Source organism: Colias philodice, chromosome 30 (genome assembly GCF_061535455.1).
Source record: "Colias philodice isolate Cphi_HAF_F1 chromosome 30, ilColPhil1 Martin Lab GWU primary, whole genome shotgun sequence".
Lineage (NCBI taxonomy): Eukaryota > Metazoa > Arthropoda > Insecta > Lepidoptera > Pieridae > Colias > Colias philodice.
In genome coordinates, this window is record NC_143115.1 from 2,241,735 (window position 1) to 2,263,020 (window position 21,286).

The 21,286-nt window shown below is 32.8% G+C and overlaps 1 protein-coding gene across 1 annotated transcript in view; it reads right to left on the reverse strand.

Annotated features, from left to right (window-relative positions):
• The window catches only part of Syt7 (Synaptotagmin 7), a 266,016-nt gene that overhangs the window by 226,642 nt on the left and 18,088 nt on the right, over positions 1-21,286 (reverse strand). The window contains exon 2 of the mRNA XM_089713449.1: positions 18,474-18,575. Within this exon, the coding sequence (XP_089569575.1) occupies positions 18,474-18,575 (102 nt within the window). The remainder of the gene's footprint in view (positions 1-18,473; positions 18,576-21,286) is intronic.

Sequence of the window (21,286 nt, forward strand, 5' to 3'; positions counted from 1 at the left end):
TGTATATTAAACTAGCGGTCCGCCCCGGCTTCGCCCGTGGTACATATTTCGCAATAAAAAGTAGCCTAAGTCCTTTCTCGGGTATCAAAATATCTCCATACCAAATTTCACGCAAATTGGTTCAGTAGTTTAGGCGTGATTGAGTAACAGACAGACAGACAGAGTTACTTTCGCATTTATAATATTAGTATGGATAGGTACTTATATATATTTTATAAACATCTAAAAGGGATGTTATGAAACTGGGTGAATCTATAAATGGATAATAATCATATGAAATGAGGTTAAGTCGTTTTAAATGTTTATTTTATACGTGTTATTTTGTTTATCAATGTTATATAATAAGTCTGTATCATTAAGCATACATAATATATTACATATATGTATTCATTCATTCATCTTCATTCATACTGTTAGTGGATAAAAGTAATATAAAAATATTAGTGTGATAAGCTCTTCAATAATAAAAGAAAAAAATATAATTTTACGCGTTTCTGATTTTTTAGGACAATTGTATCCCGAAATTATTTGACTCGAAATAGGTCACGGGCTTCTCTGTCACACATAAAAATTATCATCCGTTACAATTGGCCTAAATGATCTTTTGTTTGATCCAAACATTTCGTAGACCTCCGAATTCGAATTCGTAATCCTCTCAAATACTTACGAATAATCCAACATATTTGCGAATACAACAAGAACAAACACTTTTGGGCAATTCAACAAACCTCTTATTTTGATAAATTATAATTATAACACTTAAATTATTATTGCTTTAAGAAGAATCACTTAGAAGAAAGAGAGAGAAAGACGTGCGCGGCCCGCGCGAAGCGTAGCAAGACTGGCTACGAGCGTAGCGGCGTAGAGCTGCGCGTAGCGGTTCAACTGCAAATCAAGCTGTATTTTCAAATAGATAGTTGTAGTGTAGCACTCGTTAGTGTTTTTTGATGACTTAAAATGAAGTTACATTCATTAGTGTCCTCGTCATTTAAGTATAGTTTGAGACGTTCTACGCCAAAGACTCAACTCAGAAACCGGCTGTAAAGCAATCAAAGCGATTTAAAGTTTTAATGATATTTACTTAGAGATACTTCATGTTTAGATATAACTGTTTGATATAATATCTATGTATATCTAAGAGGCCCTTTACATATTGGGCAGCGTTGGCCCAACAGATCGTCGATGTTTGCCGCCATATTGGCGATTACGAAAAACATCTAAAATGATGGCCGTTGTTGGCCTCTGCTCGCCCAACGCTGCCCATGGTGAAGAGGTTCCATGATACCGTGTTGAAACATGTCCGACACAACTTCCAATATGTTTACTCAAGCTAGCATGAAACTACCTTTACTTTAGCAAGCACTTTAAGGTGAAGTGACAAACATTGAAATTAACACAAATATTACGTCATTTGCAACCTAGAATATGTATTTTGTATGTAAGTTGTTTTTGATGTACATATTATATGTATGTGAATAAAATAAATAAATATTTAAGGACAATATTCACACACGGTACGATCTGATCCCATACTAAGCTTTCGCTTGTGTTGTGGAAACCAGATGGCTGATAAATATACATATATAGTTTTAAAATTTTAAATAAATGCTTATATATATATATATATATATATATATATATATATAATTAACACCCATACACAGTGCAAACATTTTGTTCATCACACAAATATTTGCCCCGAGTGGGAATCGAACCCACGACCTCTGGCTGGAAGGCAGGGCCACTACCAACCAAGCCAACCGGTCAATCAAATGAATGAAATGATTCAATGTTTGAATGAAAAATGAATGAATTTGAATGAAATTCCTTATTTGTACAAGAAATACATAATATAAACATAATATATAGAAATGCGAGTAAGTAATTTTGCTATCACACGATTACACAGAAATAAGTCTAACTTTGCTCTGCCATTAAAAAAGTAATTATCAACTCAACAACACCGTTAAATCAACACATCCCATGGCAAATCTCCCAAAGCTTTTTCGAAAAAGCTCAATACTTAACGCGCGATGCCACAATAAAACCTGCTAATTAATAAATCGTTTTTAATCTGTATTTCAACTCGCACTTGTCCGTAATTTACGTTTAAATTTTCACCAAAATGTGGACATGCTGGTTTTAAACTAATATTATTGGTATAATTATGCGGTTTTATATTGTAGGATTGTAATTTATGTGTGTTGTGTGACAATAGTGATTTGTGAATAGGTTTTATTTTATACTAGCTGCGCACCGCGGTTTCACCCGTATTGCTCCGCTCCTGTTGGTCTTAGCGTAATGATATACAGCCTATAGCCTTCCTCGATAAATGGGCTATCTAACACCGAAAGAATTATTCAAATCGAACCAGTAGTTCCTGAGATTAGCGCGTTCAAACAAACAAGCTCTTCAGCTGTATAATATTAAGTATAGATATTGTGTAATATTCAATGTATTTTATGTATTTTCATTGTTTAGGACTTGGAAGGCAGTCGAGATACATCGTGTAATTTTTATCAAGTTGCCGTTCACGTATAAGCTTTGATCTTACCATCTATCACGTCATAAGATTATGAGAAACACTAGCTATCCACCCGCGGCTTCGCATGCTTTGTCTAAAGCTTAATATTATTAACTTAACATAAAATTTAATATTATTCGTGGAATATTAAAACATACTACGAGAAAAACCCGCATTGTTCCCGGATTTCCGTAATGAAAAGTAGCCTTTATTCTGGGTCTTCAACTACCTACATGCCAAATTTCATTGTAATAGGTTCAGCAGTTTTTACGTAAAATAATAGCAAACATCCATCCTCACAAACTTTCGCGATTATGATATTAGTAGGATGGGTACATGAACATCAAAAAGTCATCGGTAACTCATATGAGGCCACGCCATATATAAAAACGTATTCGTGGAGTTATTGTTAATTAGTTTTTTATTAAAAATATAAATAAAAAATAAAAATATGACGCGGAGTGTGCCGATAAAGCAGCATGTACACTGACCCTGTTAATAATATATTTTTTTCTTATTATAGAACAATTTTAAATTGTTTATGTACGTTGTGATATTAAAATTCAAAAATTTTAAATAATATTTATACCCTTGTTTATTACCTATTTTGTATTTTATTATTGTAAGTGTAATAGCAGTCAAATCGATTTTGATTAAACTGCACATGGAGATAAATAAAATTAAAAAGACGAAGAAGGAAGCCACTCCGAACAATATTGTGTTAATATTTTCGTCTGCTTGAACTTTCTCTATATAAACAGTACAAATTGCAGTTGAAATACTAGTTCAATATAAGTTTCTATAAAAGTAGACTAATGTACACGCAGCCTAAACAATTATTCGCTTGAAGGCATTTAAAGTTTTGTCTCTCCATCGCGGCGTAGAATTTTTTCAGAAATGAACAGGCCTCGGGTCTGAGGATTTCAAAAGTTTATTGTTTCATATAATTTTAAGTCCAGATTAAGAATACGCCTTTTGTTTTGTCCGAGTTTTAAGGTATTTTTTCGCTGGTTTAATTTTTGAAGAATGAGGTTTAATTACGCGGTTTTTAAGGGCAGAGATGTTTGCGTGTGTTTTTATTTATTTTTAAAGCTTCTGAATGTCTAAATTGCTTTAGTCCTATCCTATCCCTACTAATATAATATTATAAATGCGAAAGTTTGTGAGGATGTGTGTGTGTTTGTTACTCTTTCACGCAAATACTACTGAACCGATTACAATGAAATTTAGGACACATATAGAAGGTAACTTGGATTAACAAATAGAATAGGTTTATCCCGGAAATGTAGTGAAAAAAAGAAAGATCATTTTATTTGACTCCACAATTGAATAATTAAATGCTTTTTGTTTTTATTTCTACAGCAATGAAGGATTTTCATTTCATTTCAATATACTATTACGGCATTATATAGTTTTGTGGTGTGGAGAAAATAGACCGTCTCGCTCTAAAGACTGTTTCCACTGCACGTATCGCGATAAAACACACCATTACTACAAACATTTACATACAAAAATAGTAATATCCCTAATAGTTGGTAATAGAAAGTTGGCTAATAAAAACTATGCTAAAACAGAAAATAGTGTGCAGTTCAAGCTTTTATTTTGGAAATGCCTCGTGTACGGAGTGTGGCCATGAAATTGACGTATTTTTTAAATTTAGTTTTTAGAATTCAAATCACTACATAGTATAAAACGAAGTCGATTTTTCTATCCCTATTCCCTATGTATGTTTAAATCTTTAGAACTACGCAATAGTTTTGATGCGGTTTTTTTTAATAGATAGAGTGATTCAAGCGGAAGGTGTGAAGTATATAATTTACTAGCGGTCCGCCCCGGCTTCGCCCGTGGTACCTACATATTTCGCAATAAAAGCTATGTTCTTCCACAAGGTCTAAAGATTATCTCTGGCAAATTTCATCAAAATCGGTCCAGTAGTTTATGCGTGAAAACCATACATACATACATACATACAAACCTTTCCTCTTTATAATATTATTAGTATAGAGTATAGATAAGACAAAGGGAGCAAAGCCGCTTGCCTGCACTTATCTTAAATATTTTGAATAAAAAAAAAATTTAAATAATATGGTAGGTATATAGTCCTATTTTTATTGTTTTGTTGACATTAGGACAAAATGTTCAAGGCTATAGAATAACTATTGCCAATAAATTATATGTTATGTGGTTTCGTTGATTCGCTGCCAAGTAGTAGTAAAAGTGGAAGAGTCAGGAAATAGTAGAGTTGAAACTACTAGTTAGGAACGAATTTTCAATTCCTATTTAATATTATATATCAAGTAGGTAATGTCCTACACAATAACTTAATAAATATAGAAAGACGAACGTTAATTATTTAATTAAAAAACACATTTTAAGTTTATTAAATTGTTATTGTTTATTTATTATCACCGATTCTTGATAGAATACAAAGTTTTAGTTTAAGTGAATTAAAATCGAGTCTACAGCAGTCAGTTACATAAAATCATTAACAAACAGGTGAAGGTAATACCTACTTTTAAGCTATTGCATAGCTTCTATTGCGAGCCTTGAGCGCGGGGACCGAATCCAGAAATTCCGTAACGAAAAAAACCTCACGCTCCCTACTCCGACGGGCACGGAGGTGTGGCTTGAAGGCATGCAATAGCTTTACCGCGGCCGCGGCAGTCCCCGAGTGCCAAATGTCTTTTTTTATAATTAAGATAATAATTTTACAATACATTTTCAACATTCTTGTAGCGTGTATTATAAAATATCAAAATATGGACAACTAGAACATGTAACTATATGAAATGGTTGTTTAACTTTTTATGTATAACTTTTTAAGTTCTATATTAGCTGAATAAGTGAATAAGTTTATCCAAATATTGTAAAATCAGCCTTCAATACGTGAAATTCTTCAATCTATACGCTGAGTTAAGAGCCCAACAGAATTTCGTACAAAATTACGTGTACGAAACACGATTATCCCGGCGTGTGCATATTTCCCGTGTATTCCCTTGTATAATCTGTCTTATACAAGACTAGCGGTCCGCCCCGGCTTCGCCCGTGGTACATATTTCGCAATAAAAGGTAGCCTATGTTCTTTCTCAGGGTCTAAAGATTATCTGTGCCAAATTTCATCAAAATCGGTGCAGTAGTTTATGCGTGAAAACCATACATACATACATACAAACCTTTCCTCTTTATAATATTATAAGTATAGATTACACAGTAAGTATACATAGATTATGGAGCTAAAATCGTGTGGTAAGTAGGATTTATACTAAGAAACTATTGGTGCAATGGTTAGTGCCTGTTGAGAATGAGTGTGGATTCGATTTGAAACTCTGATACTTTATCTATATTATTATATTTTATATTATTTTTTGCACTCCAAGTTATGTGTAGAATATATTATGTTTAAGAATCAGATTTTGTAATAGAATGTTTTTATCCCGGAAATCTCACGGGAACGGGAACAATGCGGGCTTTTCTTTGAAAACGCGGGCGAAGACGCGAGCGGAAAGCTAGTTATATATAGTAGCTAGTAGTAGTAAATTATACCAAAAACTGTATGTATTTTTATATCATATATATAAGGTAATTGTGAAAAATTTGTATGGCAATTGTTTGGCGAATTGTGTGGACTATTTTATTTAAATGATGTGATATTTTGCATTACCACAATTCTAACAAATAAATGATTTGAATTTTAATTTAAAAACACTTCCACGATCACCTCAAAACAACTCATAACTCACTCTCTATAAATGTAACACAATTTAAACAAAGCCGTAGCTTATAACTAGTATTAAATTCTTAGCCTCGACGAACTGCATGGTCCAGATTCCCGAGTGCACTGAATATGCTGTGAATACCGATGTGCTGCCTGTCTTTGGGTATTGTATATCAATGTTGATATTAATCAAGTTATTGTAAATAATATTTCTGAATAGTTTTAGGGAGTTTAATTCATCAGTCCTCGGAATCACAGACACAATAGAAAATCTATTGTGTCGCGCCCCGATCGGGGCTTACGGTGGTCAATGGGTTAAAGGCGATATTTATTCATGAAAAAAAGCTGTATTTATTAATTATAATCAAGAAAAAAATTCCCGCCGTTGGCGTGTTCAAACAAACAAACCCTTTAGTTTTTTATTATTAGTATAGACTATAGATTAAAACGGAATTCATACATATTTAGGCATTTACTTAAACTTAACGTCTAAATTAATATTATATTAAAATAAAGACTATTAATGAACTATTTGAAATAAAACTAGTTTTAATGAATAGTGTACATTAAATATTTATCAGTTTTTTATTAAACTCTAATACAATAATTTTATATTTCCACAAAATCTTATATATAAAAATGAATCGCAAAATGTGTTGGTAAGCGCATAACTCGAGAACGGCTGAACCGATTTCGATAATTCTTTTTTTATTATATTCCTTGAAGTACGAGGATGGTTCTTATGTAGAGAAAACGTAAATATGTACCACGGGCGAAGCCGGGGCGGACCGCTAGTTCCAAATATATACGTAAATTAAGGGCCCATACCCCACAAAGGGGTACTTGTATTTATAAAATTGAGTCACGTATAAATTTAAATTTTACGTCTTCCATTTATAATTAAATTTACAAATTAATTGTAACCTATTTCACTTTGGGAGGCAAATTAAATTAACTAAATAAGACATTAGTTAACTACAGTATGCTTAACTTATTAGACTATCTTTAAACCGCATGTTTGTGGGAACTATGATCGTAAAACTATGATAAATTTTAATGAAAATAATCCATACTAATATTATAAATGCGAAAGTAACTCTGTCTGTCTGTCTGTTACTCAATCACGCCTTAACTACTGAACCAATTTGCATGAAATTTGGTATAGAGATATTTTGATACCCGAGAAAGGACATAGGATAGGTTTTATCCCGGAAATCCTACGGGAACGGGTTTTTCTTTGAAAACGCGGGCGAAGCCGCGGGCGGAAAGCTAGTATAATATAATATCTATGCTAATATTATAAGCTGATGAGTTTTTTTGTTTATTTGAACGCGCTAATCTCACGAACTACGATTTGAAAAAATCTTTCGGTGTTAGATAGCCCATTTATCCAGGAAGTTTATGGGCTATATATCATCACCAAAGACCGACAGCGGAGTAATGCGGGTGAAACCACGGGGCACAGCTAGTGTTTGTATAAAATATCAATAACCATGTATTTCATGTAATGAAATCGTGCGAAACCGATTAGTCGTAGCCACTGAATAAAAAGCAGAATCACTACATAAAACAAAGTCGCTTTCTCTGTCCCTATGTATGCTTAAATTTTTAAAACTACGCAACGGATTTTGATGCGGTTTTTTTAAATAGATAGAGTGATTCAAGAGGAAGGTTTTAGTATATAATTTATTATGTTTTAGACAAAGCGGGTGAAGCCGCGGGCGGAAAGCTAGTAACAAATAAACTTTACTTTGAAAGCTCTCAATGCTACTACTGCGGCTGGTAGCTACGGGTCGTATGTTTATATTTCAATAGCTTTTAAAACTTTCGTAGATAGGCTACAAGTCATCAATTTCATCAAAATCCGTTCATCCGTTTTTGTATGAATAAAACAGTTACAAACATACATCTAAAATAAATCAAGCAAAATAAATCGCAAAATGTGTTGGTAAGCGCATAACTCGAGAACGGCTGAACCGATTGCGTAATTTTTTTTTATATGATATGTCCGCCGTGTGCGGGACAGCCCCAATGTAATCATGCGCTGTATAGCGAGTCGGCTCGACTGCTGGTATGTAAACCACTGCTGCAAACTGTCTGCTTCATTGATAGTACTGTAGCAGTGGAGTGCATTCCTAGTAGTCATTAGTATTTGTATTAAATTTTATTATTCTTACTAACATAATTTTAAGTTATCAATTGTTACTAACAAAATGAGTCCTGATGCTTGAATTAATAAATAAATTATTATTATTATTATATTCCTAGAAGTACGAGGATGTTGCTTATGAGGAGAAAACGTAAATATCACGAGCAAGGCCGTGGCGGAGTGCTAGTTATAGTATAGTGTTCTACGTATTATATTTCAACATTTCGAACGCATAATAAAATGTAAATGTAAAATGTAAATATTTTCAGGACTATTTTCACACACGGCACAATCTGATCCCATACTAAGCTTTCCCTTGTGTTATGGAAACCAGATGGCTGATAAACCTACATATATAATTTTTAAATAAATACTTAAATAGATAATTAACACCCAGATACAGAGCAAATATCTATGTTCATCACACAAATGTTTGCCCCGGGTGGGAATCGAACCCACTACCTCTGGCTTGGAAGGCAGGGTCACTACCAACCAAGCCAACCGGTCAGTCAATAAAAGGTCATTTAGAATTCCTAAAATCTTGACTTATGGACTTAGGTTTTAAACAAAAGAATGACAGTAAATTAAGTGCTTTTAAGCGATTAATTACGGTGTAAATTATTCAAAAAGCTCGAATTCCTGAGCTTATAGAGCCAGACTTTTAAAAATTCACTGCGTTGATTTTAAAATCTTTAGAAGGAAGTGTTTTAAGGAATTTTTAGCGTAAAATTTATTAGGGTATATAAATGATTTAATTGTGCCTATGAAAATGTTTTCTTTTCCCTCTTAGGGAAAAGTTTACTCTTTGTCTGGGTGTTAGTTATCTATATTATGTATATGTTTAAAATTATACAATATGTATGTTTATCAGCCATTTGGTGTCCATAACACAAGCGAAAAGCTTACTATGGGATCAGATCGTGCAGTGTGAAAAATTTCTTGAAATATTTATTAATTTAATATCATTAGAAAACGAAACACACAAAAATATACAATTCCCTTGCATTCCACTCATTTAATAAATGTTTATAATAGGTAACCATGTAGGTACCCGTATTTGACTCCCGCGTCTAATTGTGAGCGACTGAGAGTGATAGAATAGTCCGTAATTATACGCTGGCTTATTCAGAGTGTGCATAATAGTTATGACGTGGTGTACCGCCAGCAAAAAATATTTTAAAATATTTTATTTTTTATATGGAAATTCTATATAGATACTGCGTTAATGATAAATTGAAGTCGGTTAAAAAAATTTAAAGCTTTAAGTTGAATTCGTTAAAACTATACCCAAATATAAAAAGCTTTTTAAATTTCACTAATATAATATGGTTGGTATAGTTTGTTGCGTTTTCATGCATATAACTAAATCGAAACTGAATTAATACAGAAACTATAATACGAGAAGTATTATGGTCTGTACTATAACATAAAAATTTTTAATTGGATCGGTTTTTAATGTTTGTACACAGAAGTCGTATTTATTAGTCTGATCTAGGACGTAAGCTACTTTTGATCTAGGTATTACACGATATAAATCTCCGACTGAAAAATCGCATTCCATTACCACTGCTAAAAAATGTGTCTACTGAAGAAACATTTTTTCTATTGCCTCTGTGTTAATAATATTATGTTTTTTTTTTCCTTTAGGAGGTGCCTGTGTGATATTTACAACAGTTGGAAAAAGCTTGAAGGTGAAGAAAAAGAAAAAAAATACTAAATAATGCTGTATGTACCTATATACAATAGCCAATTTAGAATAAGATTTTATGTATAAATTCAAATAACATGTTGTAAATGGAGCTCCTTTAAATAAATAACAATAAAAATAAATATTAATGTGTATTTTATTGCTTCGCCCAATGTGACTAGAAAGCGTTGTGTGACATTTTCGGGAATATTATTTTAAATATTTATTATTATTTAAATTTATTTGCCAACAGTACGAAACATAAAGCCAAGTTTTGAATTTACGCCTCACGTGAGACGCGCCTTTGTTTCAGGCCACAGACTATACAATATGCGTTTGCAGAAACAGAGTAAATAATAGTTTTGATCCAGTTTCTGTTTCGTACTGCCTTTTCAGTATAATCAGCCTACCGAAATGTAAAAGTATTGTGTTAAATGGTTTTCGTGTTATTGTGATACACACATATTAAATTCAAAGAGACAAACTTGGACATAAATTTTAAAGGCTTTACATCTAATTCTGTTTTAGCTAAGTCTTGTTTCTGTTTAGTTTTTGTCTTAGTGGTTAAGCTATTTATAAATAGAAAGTAGATCTTAGCTCTATTTTGACGGAGCTCAAGTGAAATTTCAATAACCAGCCCTTATATTACGAGATAATTCGTGAGAACTTATCGGTAGCCCATCATTTAGCTAACTGCTCCAAATGTTGCTTAATCCATCATTAACAGGTCATCTGCTTATTATAATGGTCATCGCATAACTACAATATTTTGACCACGCCTTATATTTTAAACGTTTACAAACAATCTGTTAACGTTTGTGGTAACCCATCAACATCTACACCGTGACAAACGTCACTTAACCAGCTGATCATTCACACATCACTGGTTGCAACAACCCACGGTAGCACATCATCGATTTGCTAAAATCATCATATTATACCAATCAACATAATAGTAATTACTTTAGCCGTTCATTTCAGTTATCTGATAGCCCATCAATAACCTGACCGCACTGCACGTTACTTAACCTGCTAATCCTACAGGCTACAAATTCCACATGGGCCACACCACATCATATTGTGGTTAAGCCTTCAATCATACAGCATCAATTAATCTATGCGGTAACCCATCAATATCCACACCGCGATGAACGTCACTTAACCAGCTGACCATTTACAGATTACTGGTTGCAACCAGCCACAGAAGCACATCATCGATTTGCTAAAAGCATCATAGTAAAGCAACTCGAGACGAGCTGGAGGCGTCCATTTGCAGTGTGTCATGGCTGACGTTCAACTAAGATGTATTACCTAATATTTGGGACACACTGCTTGTAAGGATGATTAGAATAGATTTTCCTGTAATATTAATTGTTGTTTACGATATTATGTTTCGTTTAAAAATGGCCCTACATATATAAATACGTTTTAGCCTGATAGTAACGTAAAGTTATAAAAGCTTCAACTTTCCTCGATAAATAAACTATCCATATAATCCATATAACCATAATAATTTAATTCTAACCAGTAGTTCCTGAGATTAACGCAACCAAACGTACAACTCTGTTCATTATTTGTATAGATTGACTGATATTTAAATTGGTTCATATGTATTTTTAACCGATTTACTTCATGTAAACGAAATTTTTGCATCGATTGAGCTCAAATGTTGACACGATTTACTTACCCTCTTCAAAGATATTGTTTTTATCAATTTTTCCTCATTTATCATTGATGCTACCATAATATGTCATAGTGGACCGGACAACTGGTAATACATAAATTTGTATGTAAAACTACGTATGGGGGAACTGACGTTATAACCATTATCTATTATGGTTTATAACCATTATTACTCTTCAAGCGTAGTGTGGACAGGTACCTTCTAGGGGAGCGCGTTCCATCTTAGACCACATCTCAGCTTTACATCAGGCGAGATTGTGGTCAAGCGATTCCCTATCGACAATAAAAAAAATGTGCTAAATAAAGAATAGGTTTGTTGAACGATCTTACAGTAGTAATGATCTCTTCTGCAACTAAAGCCAAAGTTGAGCTTTCATGATATTTAAGTGAAAAATTGTAAACATTTTCAAGAATAGGCGAATTAAGAAGAGGGTTTGAATACCGCTTCATGATCGTAATATTATTTACTATACTTATGTTACCACAGCACGGATTTTACTGAAATTTGGAATGAAGAAAGGCTATCAAAAATTCATAATTAAAAGGTCGGAAAAGCGAATGAACGTCTTTTTCTCGTGATTTTATTATACAAAAATTATAAATACATTTGCTTAAATGGAATAATTCAATTAAAATAGTTAAATAAATTATTTGGAACCGTGTGTCAAAGCGAAATCGCAGATTCCTAAACGAAAATCTGATTTAAGTTCGTCGTTATTCTAGTGACGGATTACTGTTTTGAAGCTATAAGTAATTACATTATTATGTTTTCTTTGTTGTATAGTTTTCCGAATAATCCATACTAATATTATAAATGCGAAACTAACTCTGTCTGTCTGTCTGTTACTCAATCACGCCTGAACTACTGAACCAATTTGCATGAAATTTGGTAAAGATATATTTTGATACCCGAGAAAGGACATAGGACAGGTTTTATCCCGGAAATCCTACGGGAACGGGTTTTTCTCTGAAAACGCGGGCGAAGCCGCGGGATGAAAGCTAGTAAGTTATATAATCGCGTTTATAATCCGTTAAAAAGTCTTTAATTTCTAAATAATAAGTTGTTGAGCTTATTCTAGAACTTTTCTTATTAAGCTATTGCATAGCTTCTATCGCGGGCCTTGAGCGCGGGGACCGAATCGAGAAATTCCGTAACGAAAAAACCTCACGCTCCCCACTCCGACGGACACGGAGGTGTAGCTTGAAGGCATGCTATGCAATACCTTTACCGCGGCAGTCCCCGAGTGCCACACGTCTTTTTTTTTGAGGTAACAATTATAAACTGAGATTCTCGATAGCTGAAATATAAAAATATATTATGCATTTATGTTGCAGTATTCGTATTAGGTATATTGTTCTTTTTTTCTTAAATAACACAGGAAGAGATTAGTTATATATTAATGGTGCTATAGAATACATTGGTCTATTAAGTAAATAAAGTTTACATAATTCAAATGAGCCGCTTGTAGGGCTTGAACAGGACTAAAAAGCTGTTTACAGATTAACAGCTTTCTTATCGAAAAATATCTTTAGTTGGTCTTTAAGTAAATCTGCAACCAAAAATCAACAAAAACTAACCAATATTTTCTCGTGAAGTCCCATGTCTAATGGGGTAAGGGGCAGATGCATTATACATCTGTTTCACTGATCGATTTTCTGTAGGGACAAGTAGGTGATCAGCCTTCTGTGTCCTGCACTCATGCTAGACCGAGACATTTTTTTTTTCTTCGTCTCCACCGGGAATCGAACCCAGGACCCCTCGGTGCTACGCTCACGCGTCAACCTCTACCAAGGAGGCGGTCAAATTTTCTCTTAAGATTACTTTAAATATAATAATACTAGAGGTCCACCCCGGCTTCGCCCGTGGTACATATTTCGCAATAAAAGGTAGCCTATGTCCTTTCTCGGGTATCAAAATATCTCCATACCAAATTTCATGCAAATTGGTTCAGTAGTTTAGGCGTGATTGAGTATCAGACAGACAGACAGAGTTACTTTCGCATTTATAATATTAGTAGTCTGTGATATTAGTATGGATAGATTGCTATTTTTCCTAACAATAGCTAGATTCCCCACTCATGTTACATTCGGTTCGACATTTTCTACTTCGATAACACTGAGATCAAGAATTGCGCTTGTTATTATACGAAATGAAAATCTATTTACTGTAAGAATTATGTTTGGTACAAGGCATAAGATAAAGCGAAGGTCCTTAAATTAAACAAACTTCTGTTTTTAAACTCAAACTCGCGTTCATGTTTTCATAATATAAGCTGTTATATGTGTCTATGGACGAACCTTTTATGTAAAAAATCAATAATCTTTATCTTTATATATATAAAATTCTCGTGTCACAATGTTAGTCTGCATACTCCTCCGAAACGGGTGGGCCGATTCTCATGAAATTTTCTGTGCATATCGGGTAAGTCTGAGAATCGGCCAACATCTATTTTTCATATGTACCACGGGCGAAGCCAGGGCGGACCGCTAGTCTCTATATATAAAAATAAAAATGAATCCCTATTTCTCTAGGTCACGAATCACGGCATCACGCGTGAACGGGTGCACCGATTTCGATAATTCTTTTTTATAATATTCCTTGAAGTACCTACGAGGATGGTTCTTATGGAAAGAAAACATAAACATGTACCACGGGCGAAGCCGGGGCGGACCACTAGTTCTGAATATATATGTATGAAAAATCTTAAACTAAGCGTGAAAAAGGCAGTCTGTGCTATATACGATTGTTAATGAATATCTATGGCTTGTGTTTAAGTCGAAAAGGCTTTTGACCATGCTTTTGACACACTTTTGATCTACGCAACTTTGACTTCAACGCACACGCGAGTTTAAAAACACACACACACACAAAGACAAGTTTTCTCATATATAAATCTTATATATAAAAATGAATCGCAAAATGTGTTGGTAAGCGCATAACTCGAGAACGGCTGAACCGATTTCGATACTTAATTCTTTTTTTATTATATTCCTCGAAATACGAGGATGGTTCTTATGTAGAGAAAACGTAAATATGTATCACGGGCGAAGCCGGGGCGGACCGCTAGTCTTTATATATAAAAATGAATCGCAAAATGTGTTGGTAAGCGCATAACTCGAGAACGGCTGAACCGATTTCGATAATTCATTTTTTATTATATTCCTTGAAGTACAAGGATGGTTCTTATGTAGAGAAAACGTAAACATGTACCACGGGCGAAGCCGGGGCGGACCTTTATATATAAAAATGAATCGCAAAATGTGTTGGTAAGCGCATAACTTGAGAACGGCTGAACCGATTTCGATAATTCTTTTTTTATTAAATTCCTTGAAGTACGAGGATGGTTCTTATGTAGAGAAAACGTAAATATGTACCACGGGCGAAGCCGGGGCGGAAAGCTAGTTATTAAATAAATATTTCAAAATAGAGTTATTCAGATGTTCCTTTCAATTCCAAATTATATAATAATAACTAATTAGCCCTTACCTTCTGTCCCATTTGTGCAGATATCAAATTAATTTTCATACCTACGCTAAAAGTAAGTACTTACCTATATATGGGTGATTATACAAAAATGGGGTAACTCGATGTCATCAGCCAATTTAAACAAAGTCTTATTATATTTTATTCAAATAACAATCTATTTTAAAACAATGAAGCGTCCTTTATTTGGTCACTCAATTTCACTTCTTTATTTAAAATACAAATGAATAAAAATAATAAATTAATACCTCAAACGTCAGTACTTTGGCATGTCACAACTCCGAAAACCAACAATCAAGTGACTATCGTTTAAACAGTATCATCGATTTAAGAAAACTTACTAATTCACTACAATCTTTGATGTACATAGTATTATATACTACAACTTTCAAAACGCAATGTTTTCCATTTTATTTAAAAAATAAAATTAAACTTTGTCATCGTTTTCACTAGTCAGTCCGTTGTGTGTTTTTCAAATTCGAAATTCTCGCTAAATATCACCAAGTCGAGGTCAAATCCCTGTCTAAGTATTAATGTTGGTAATGAAGTTACTTGTGCACCGCATATTTTGACGGCCGTCATAACTGTACCAGCGCTAGGGTTGTGTTTGTCCTCTAAAATTTTGCTGCGCCAGTCAACATTTCAGTCCTATGGGGAGTCGTTATTTTATTGTTAATCCGATTTTTATTTTCATTTATAAATGGTTAACTATGATTTGTAAAAATATAGTTTGTTGATATTAGAAATTAGGCAAAAAAAACTAATTTGTGATTATAACCTCATATTAAGTTCCTTTTCATCAATCCGCTGGCATCAGTCCTTTGTCAGATATCGCGCCAGAGGACTGACGCGGCCCCATAGTACTGATGATTCTATCATTTTTGAGAACTTTTATCTTGATTGCTATTGGTATATAAGCATTTCTATATTATATTTCAGTTAAAAACATCATGCGCCACGCTAAAAGAAACTGAATTTGACTAGGGAAGAAACATTTAAAAAAGAGTAGCAAAGAAAAGAGCTATTGAAACAAACTACTAATAATTTTATTAAAAAGATCTTATTTTCTTTTAATTATTGATTTTGATGCTTTCAGGGCATAGCTTTTTATATTTATCAGATAAATACGTATACGTATAATACTGTGAAGTAAAATTACGTCAAAATAACATAAAAGTTAATTAATATACTTAATAACATTATAAAAATGTCAAGGGGCTCTTATGAAAACTCAGATGAGACTTTCATTCGAGCCTTTGGTTTTTAATTTTATAATAATTAGTACTTTTAACATAAATATTGGTAGATTTTTAGGGCTCCGAACCTCAAAAGGAAAAAACAGAACCCTTATAGGATCACTTTGTTGTCCGTTTGTCTGTTAAGACGTTTTTTTGGAACGCGTGGAGGTATCAATCTGAAATTTATATTGGATACTCAAGATTAAGAACCCTTGGGGCTGTAAAAAAATCAAACTTATAACGCAACGCAATCAAAAGATACCTACATCCGTTAATACTGCAAATTTCCACAAAATTCAATATTCGCAAGGGAATAAAAAAACACACAGGATGCTTGCCGTGTATACAGTCTACTATAGTTTACTTCTACTCGGTAAATAGCAACGTCTTATAACACAGATAAAGGAAAAATTGCTAAAAGTGTAAATTTTAAGTTACAAACATAATAAAAAATAGGTTTGTTAGGAGTCCAACTCGCACTTGGCCGTTTTTTTGTTTCTATTGTTTGTGAATTACTTAAAATATCAAGTAAAACTAATTCAAAGTAGTAAAAGTTAAGTAAGAGAGTAAGAATATTCACGTTGCGTTAAATGTCAGAAGGCTGTTTTGAAAATTGAGACATTGTTTTTCCCAGTATCACATATTATTAATTATCATTTTTAAACATGTTAAGTACGTAAAAGACATGTGCCATTATTAAAACTGAGAGATTTGTAGTAATTTTCATTGAATTTCTTTAAGAATATTACAAGTTATAGTTTTTTATCAGTACCATGTTAGCCTCGTCAGTCCCCTGGAGGCCAAATCCAGAAAATTTAAAATATCTCACAATCTATTTAAAAAAGTGGCTGGCCCGATTTGGAACAATATATTCATTAGATTAGCTATCATATACACCCTAATTTGTAACAATCTGATATAAAAAATATAGTAAACAAAATATCCTCAAAAGTTACCCCATTTTTGTATAATGACCCATATATTAAATTATTTTTTTACACGAAAAGCTAAAAGTACATAACTTGACATGTAAATAAAGTACAAATGGAATGGAAACTCGACGAGAGATAATATCCTGTGCGATTGTCGGATTTGCGGACGCATCCCGGAAAAAATTCCGTCTTAGTATTGAGGTGAACCAATATTCATATTATTATGGACTAGTTCACCCACGCAACTTTGTCTGTTCTATGAATATATTTTTTCCATAGTTGTAACATTGTCCACTAATCGAAGATGAATTGATTGATTATGCAACATAAAAATATTTATTTAATTCGAAACAGCACTCCCTGAGATAAGCTCATTTAATCACAAATTTTATAGAGATAAAAATGTGAAATAATAAGCAAAAAGGAGAGATATTTTTCTTAGGAATCTAACTGCTTGCAAATGATTTAGCTGCAAAGCTGACGGAGGTATATAAACTTACTTTTCTTTTTTTTTCAAATAACTAGGTATTACTTACAAGCAAGCAAAAGAAGCATGGAAATCCGTATTGTTAAAATTAATTTAATAAGAAAAAATTAAAAAACACAAAATAAAAATGGAGCAGTGGGATCTTGGCAATAATTGGGCTATTATAATATCAAGTTTTCAGCTAGTATTAATAATTATTATCAATTATAAGCGGTTGAAACATGTTATAAAACCACGAATAAAAATAAAAACATAGGTAGGTAGGTAGTTGAATTTACTCCTATAAACGACATTCCAATTAAAAAGGAAACTTAATTTCTCTATACAGAATTTTAGCGGTGCTTATAAATGATTATAAATGAAAGGAAAACGAAAAAAAACAACAGAATAAAAAATAAAAATAATTTATTCGATATTTTAAATAAACGCCATCTACAATTGCAGAAAGGAAACACTCAAATAACATTATTCAATTGTAGTTTGCATAAGTGTTCATAGATGTCACTATAATAAAAAATGTTCAAAATATTTTTTACAGGAGATTTCTTTATTTTCTCTATTATTTATTACTTACCCTAAAGTCTTCGTACTTATCAATGGAGTCTTCAAATTTAAGAATCCGTTGAGCCTACTCATGTTCTTCTGTCGACCACCATCCGTGGTTGTTGAATCGGCTCTATAAATAAATAAAAAAAAACAATTATTATTATATAAAAATAACTAGCTTCCCGCTCAACCCACAATTCGAATTCGAACCATCAAAGCGGAGACATATTCAACGAATCAAAAATAATTTAAATTTTAAAACCGCTCAATCATTCTCGAAATAAAAATGGTATATAAACTAAAACGAAATATTCTTTTATTACGCTAAAATTAACCAAATTTCTTGTGTAATTACAAGTATTATATCACAAATCCGAAGCATAAAATCATATTATATATACTATGCAGCATTCTAATAAATTTAAAACACTGCCATCTAGCGGTGTCATTATAATTCACGCAGCCACGCACTTGCATACATTCCAACATTACACAGTTACGCAAAATGCAAACTAGATGTCGCTTTATTCAAAAATGACTTTTATTTAAAAAAAATCCGAAATAATGGAAAAATGCAACAAAAAATGTACTACGATACGACAAATAATTATCATAGCATCAATCATTAATTATCATCATCATCAATTTATGTTAATAAGTAATCGCTTGAAACATATTAATATTACGATAAATGGTAAATTCGTAGATAACGAAAAATTGAATGAAAGAGCTTTTTATGCGTAGAGCTAGAGCGTCGGTAACAAAAAAATACCTAGTACGGGAAATATACGGGATTTTCTTGGAAAACGCGAGCGAAGCTGCGGGCAGAAATCTAGTCTAAAAATAAATACCTAAGTACCTACCTTTGTGAAAAAATGTATTTTAGCGAAATCGAAAAAGAACTATTTTTTCAGGAATGCAACTAATATGTACTTATTTACATAACATATTATTATAGCTGCAAGGATCGTACAATGCTCAAAATTCCATTTTCCAACTAACAACTCTCAACCGAGTTCGTCTGCAATCTGCATGTATTGTGATGGAACTCATATTCAGAAAATCTACATTGTAATACCACAGAAATCAGAACATAATCTAATACTTTGTAATATGGAAACGATATATGAAGAATCGCGAGAATATGTAGAGTTAAAACTATAAAATATAAATACAATAACTAAGTATCGTATTATATTACTAGCTGTGCCCCGCGGTTTCACCCGCATTGCTCAGCTCCTGTTGGTCTTAGCGTGATGATATAATATAGCCTATAGCCTTCCTCGATTAATGGGCTATCTAACACTAAAAGAATTTTTCAAATTATTGAACCAGTAGTTCCTGAGATTAGGGCGTTAACAAACAAATAAACAAACTGTTCAGCTTTATAATATTAGTATAGATTATCTGTTGTAATAGGCTCTAGTCTCTACTACATACTATCATCATTATCATCACTTCAAAACCTTCTAAAAAGAATATTATCCATACTAATATTATAAATGGGAAAGTAACTCTGTCTGTCTGTCTGTTACTCAATCACGCCTAAACTACTGAACCAATTTGCATGAAATTTGGTATGGAGATATTTTGATACCCGAGAAAGGACATAGGCTACCTTTTATTGCGAAATATGTACCACGGGCGAAGCCGGGGTGGACCTCTAGTAGTTAATAAGTTGGACATAATGCGTTTGACAGAAATACATTTTTTTTTTAATTTACCAGCATCCCACTTTTATACATCGAGATAATATTAATAGGAGACGACACCGCCTACATCACTTATGTTCCACTCAACATACGTCATGTGACGTATGTTGAGCGGTATTTTTTAATGGTTTTAAAGTGAAACGCATCAAACATGCCTTCGTGTGTGTTACGATATTGCACAAATAATACGGAAAAGTGCAAAGGAATAACTTTCATCGTTAAGTACCTAACTAAATAATAATTTTTAAAACTTAGTTAGAGCAAAAAAATGGCGCACAGATTTTGTTCGTGGTGTCTCCTCCATACGTAGTAATATTATCTCAATGCTTTTATATTATCTTTTAGACATCATAATTATTATTTTGACTTATAAGAAATTATACTCCCACCATTTTAGTATTTTATTCTTATTTTATAAAACAAGAAAACTAGAAGAAAATAAAATGGTTAACATTATTTTCTTTGTATTATTTTATAAGAGTCAAATAAGTGCTTCTTTCTTTCTCTTGGCCGATTTTCAGGTGTCTAAAGAGGTTTGAATTCACGCCAACACGCCATTCCTAACTAATATTATAAATGCAAAAGTTTGAATGTATGTTACTGGATTACGCTAGAACTACTCACTCTGTATGATGAAGCGGGGATTAGATTTAATAATACGATATAATTTAACATTTCTATAAGATAAAGAATGTAGAGTTATGAATTGTAGTGAAATAGGTAGGTAGGTAATTGAAAAAAAATAGTTCTACATCTATATAATAAAAATGAATCGTCCAAAGTGCCAACCGTAAAACTGAATGACTACCAATAATTCGGCTTGTAAACGTTTTTGTTAAGCCATAAGGAATGTTCTTATGGAGAGAAAACACGGAAAAGAGCACGAGATATTTAATATATAGCTAGGTACATATGTTTTACATGTATACCATTCCGGGATAAAAATTATTTTCTATATGATGACGTAACTCGTCTCTAGATTTGTAGGTACTGTGGTAGGTACCTACAAGGTTTGAAAGGTAGTACATCTTCTTCCGAATTTGTATGGAAGATATTCCTTACACAAACGTGTTTTATGCTTTTTGTTTGTCGAAATTAACTCAAAATTTCCACATCATCACTACATAGT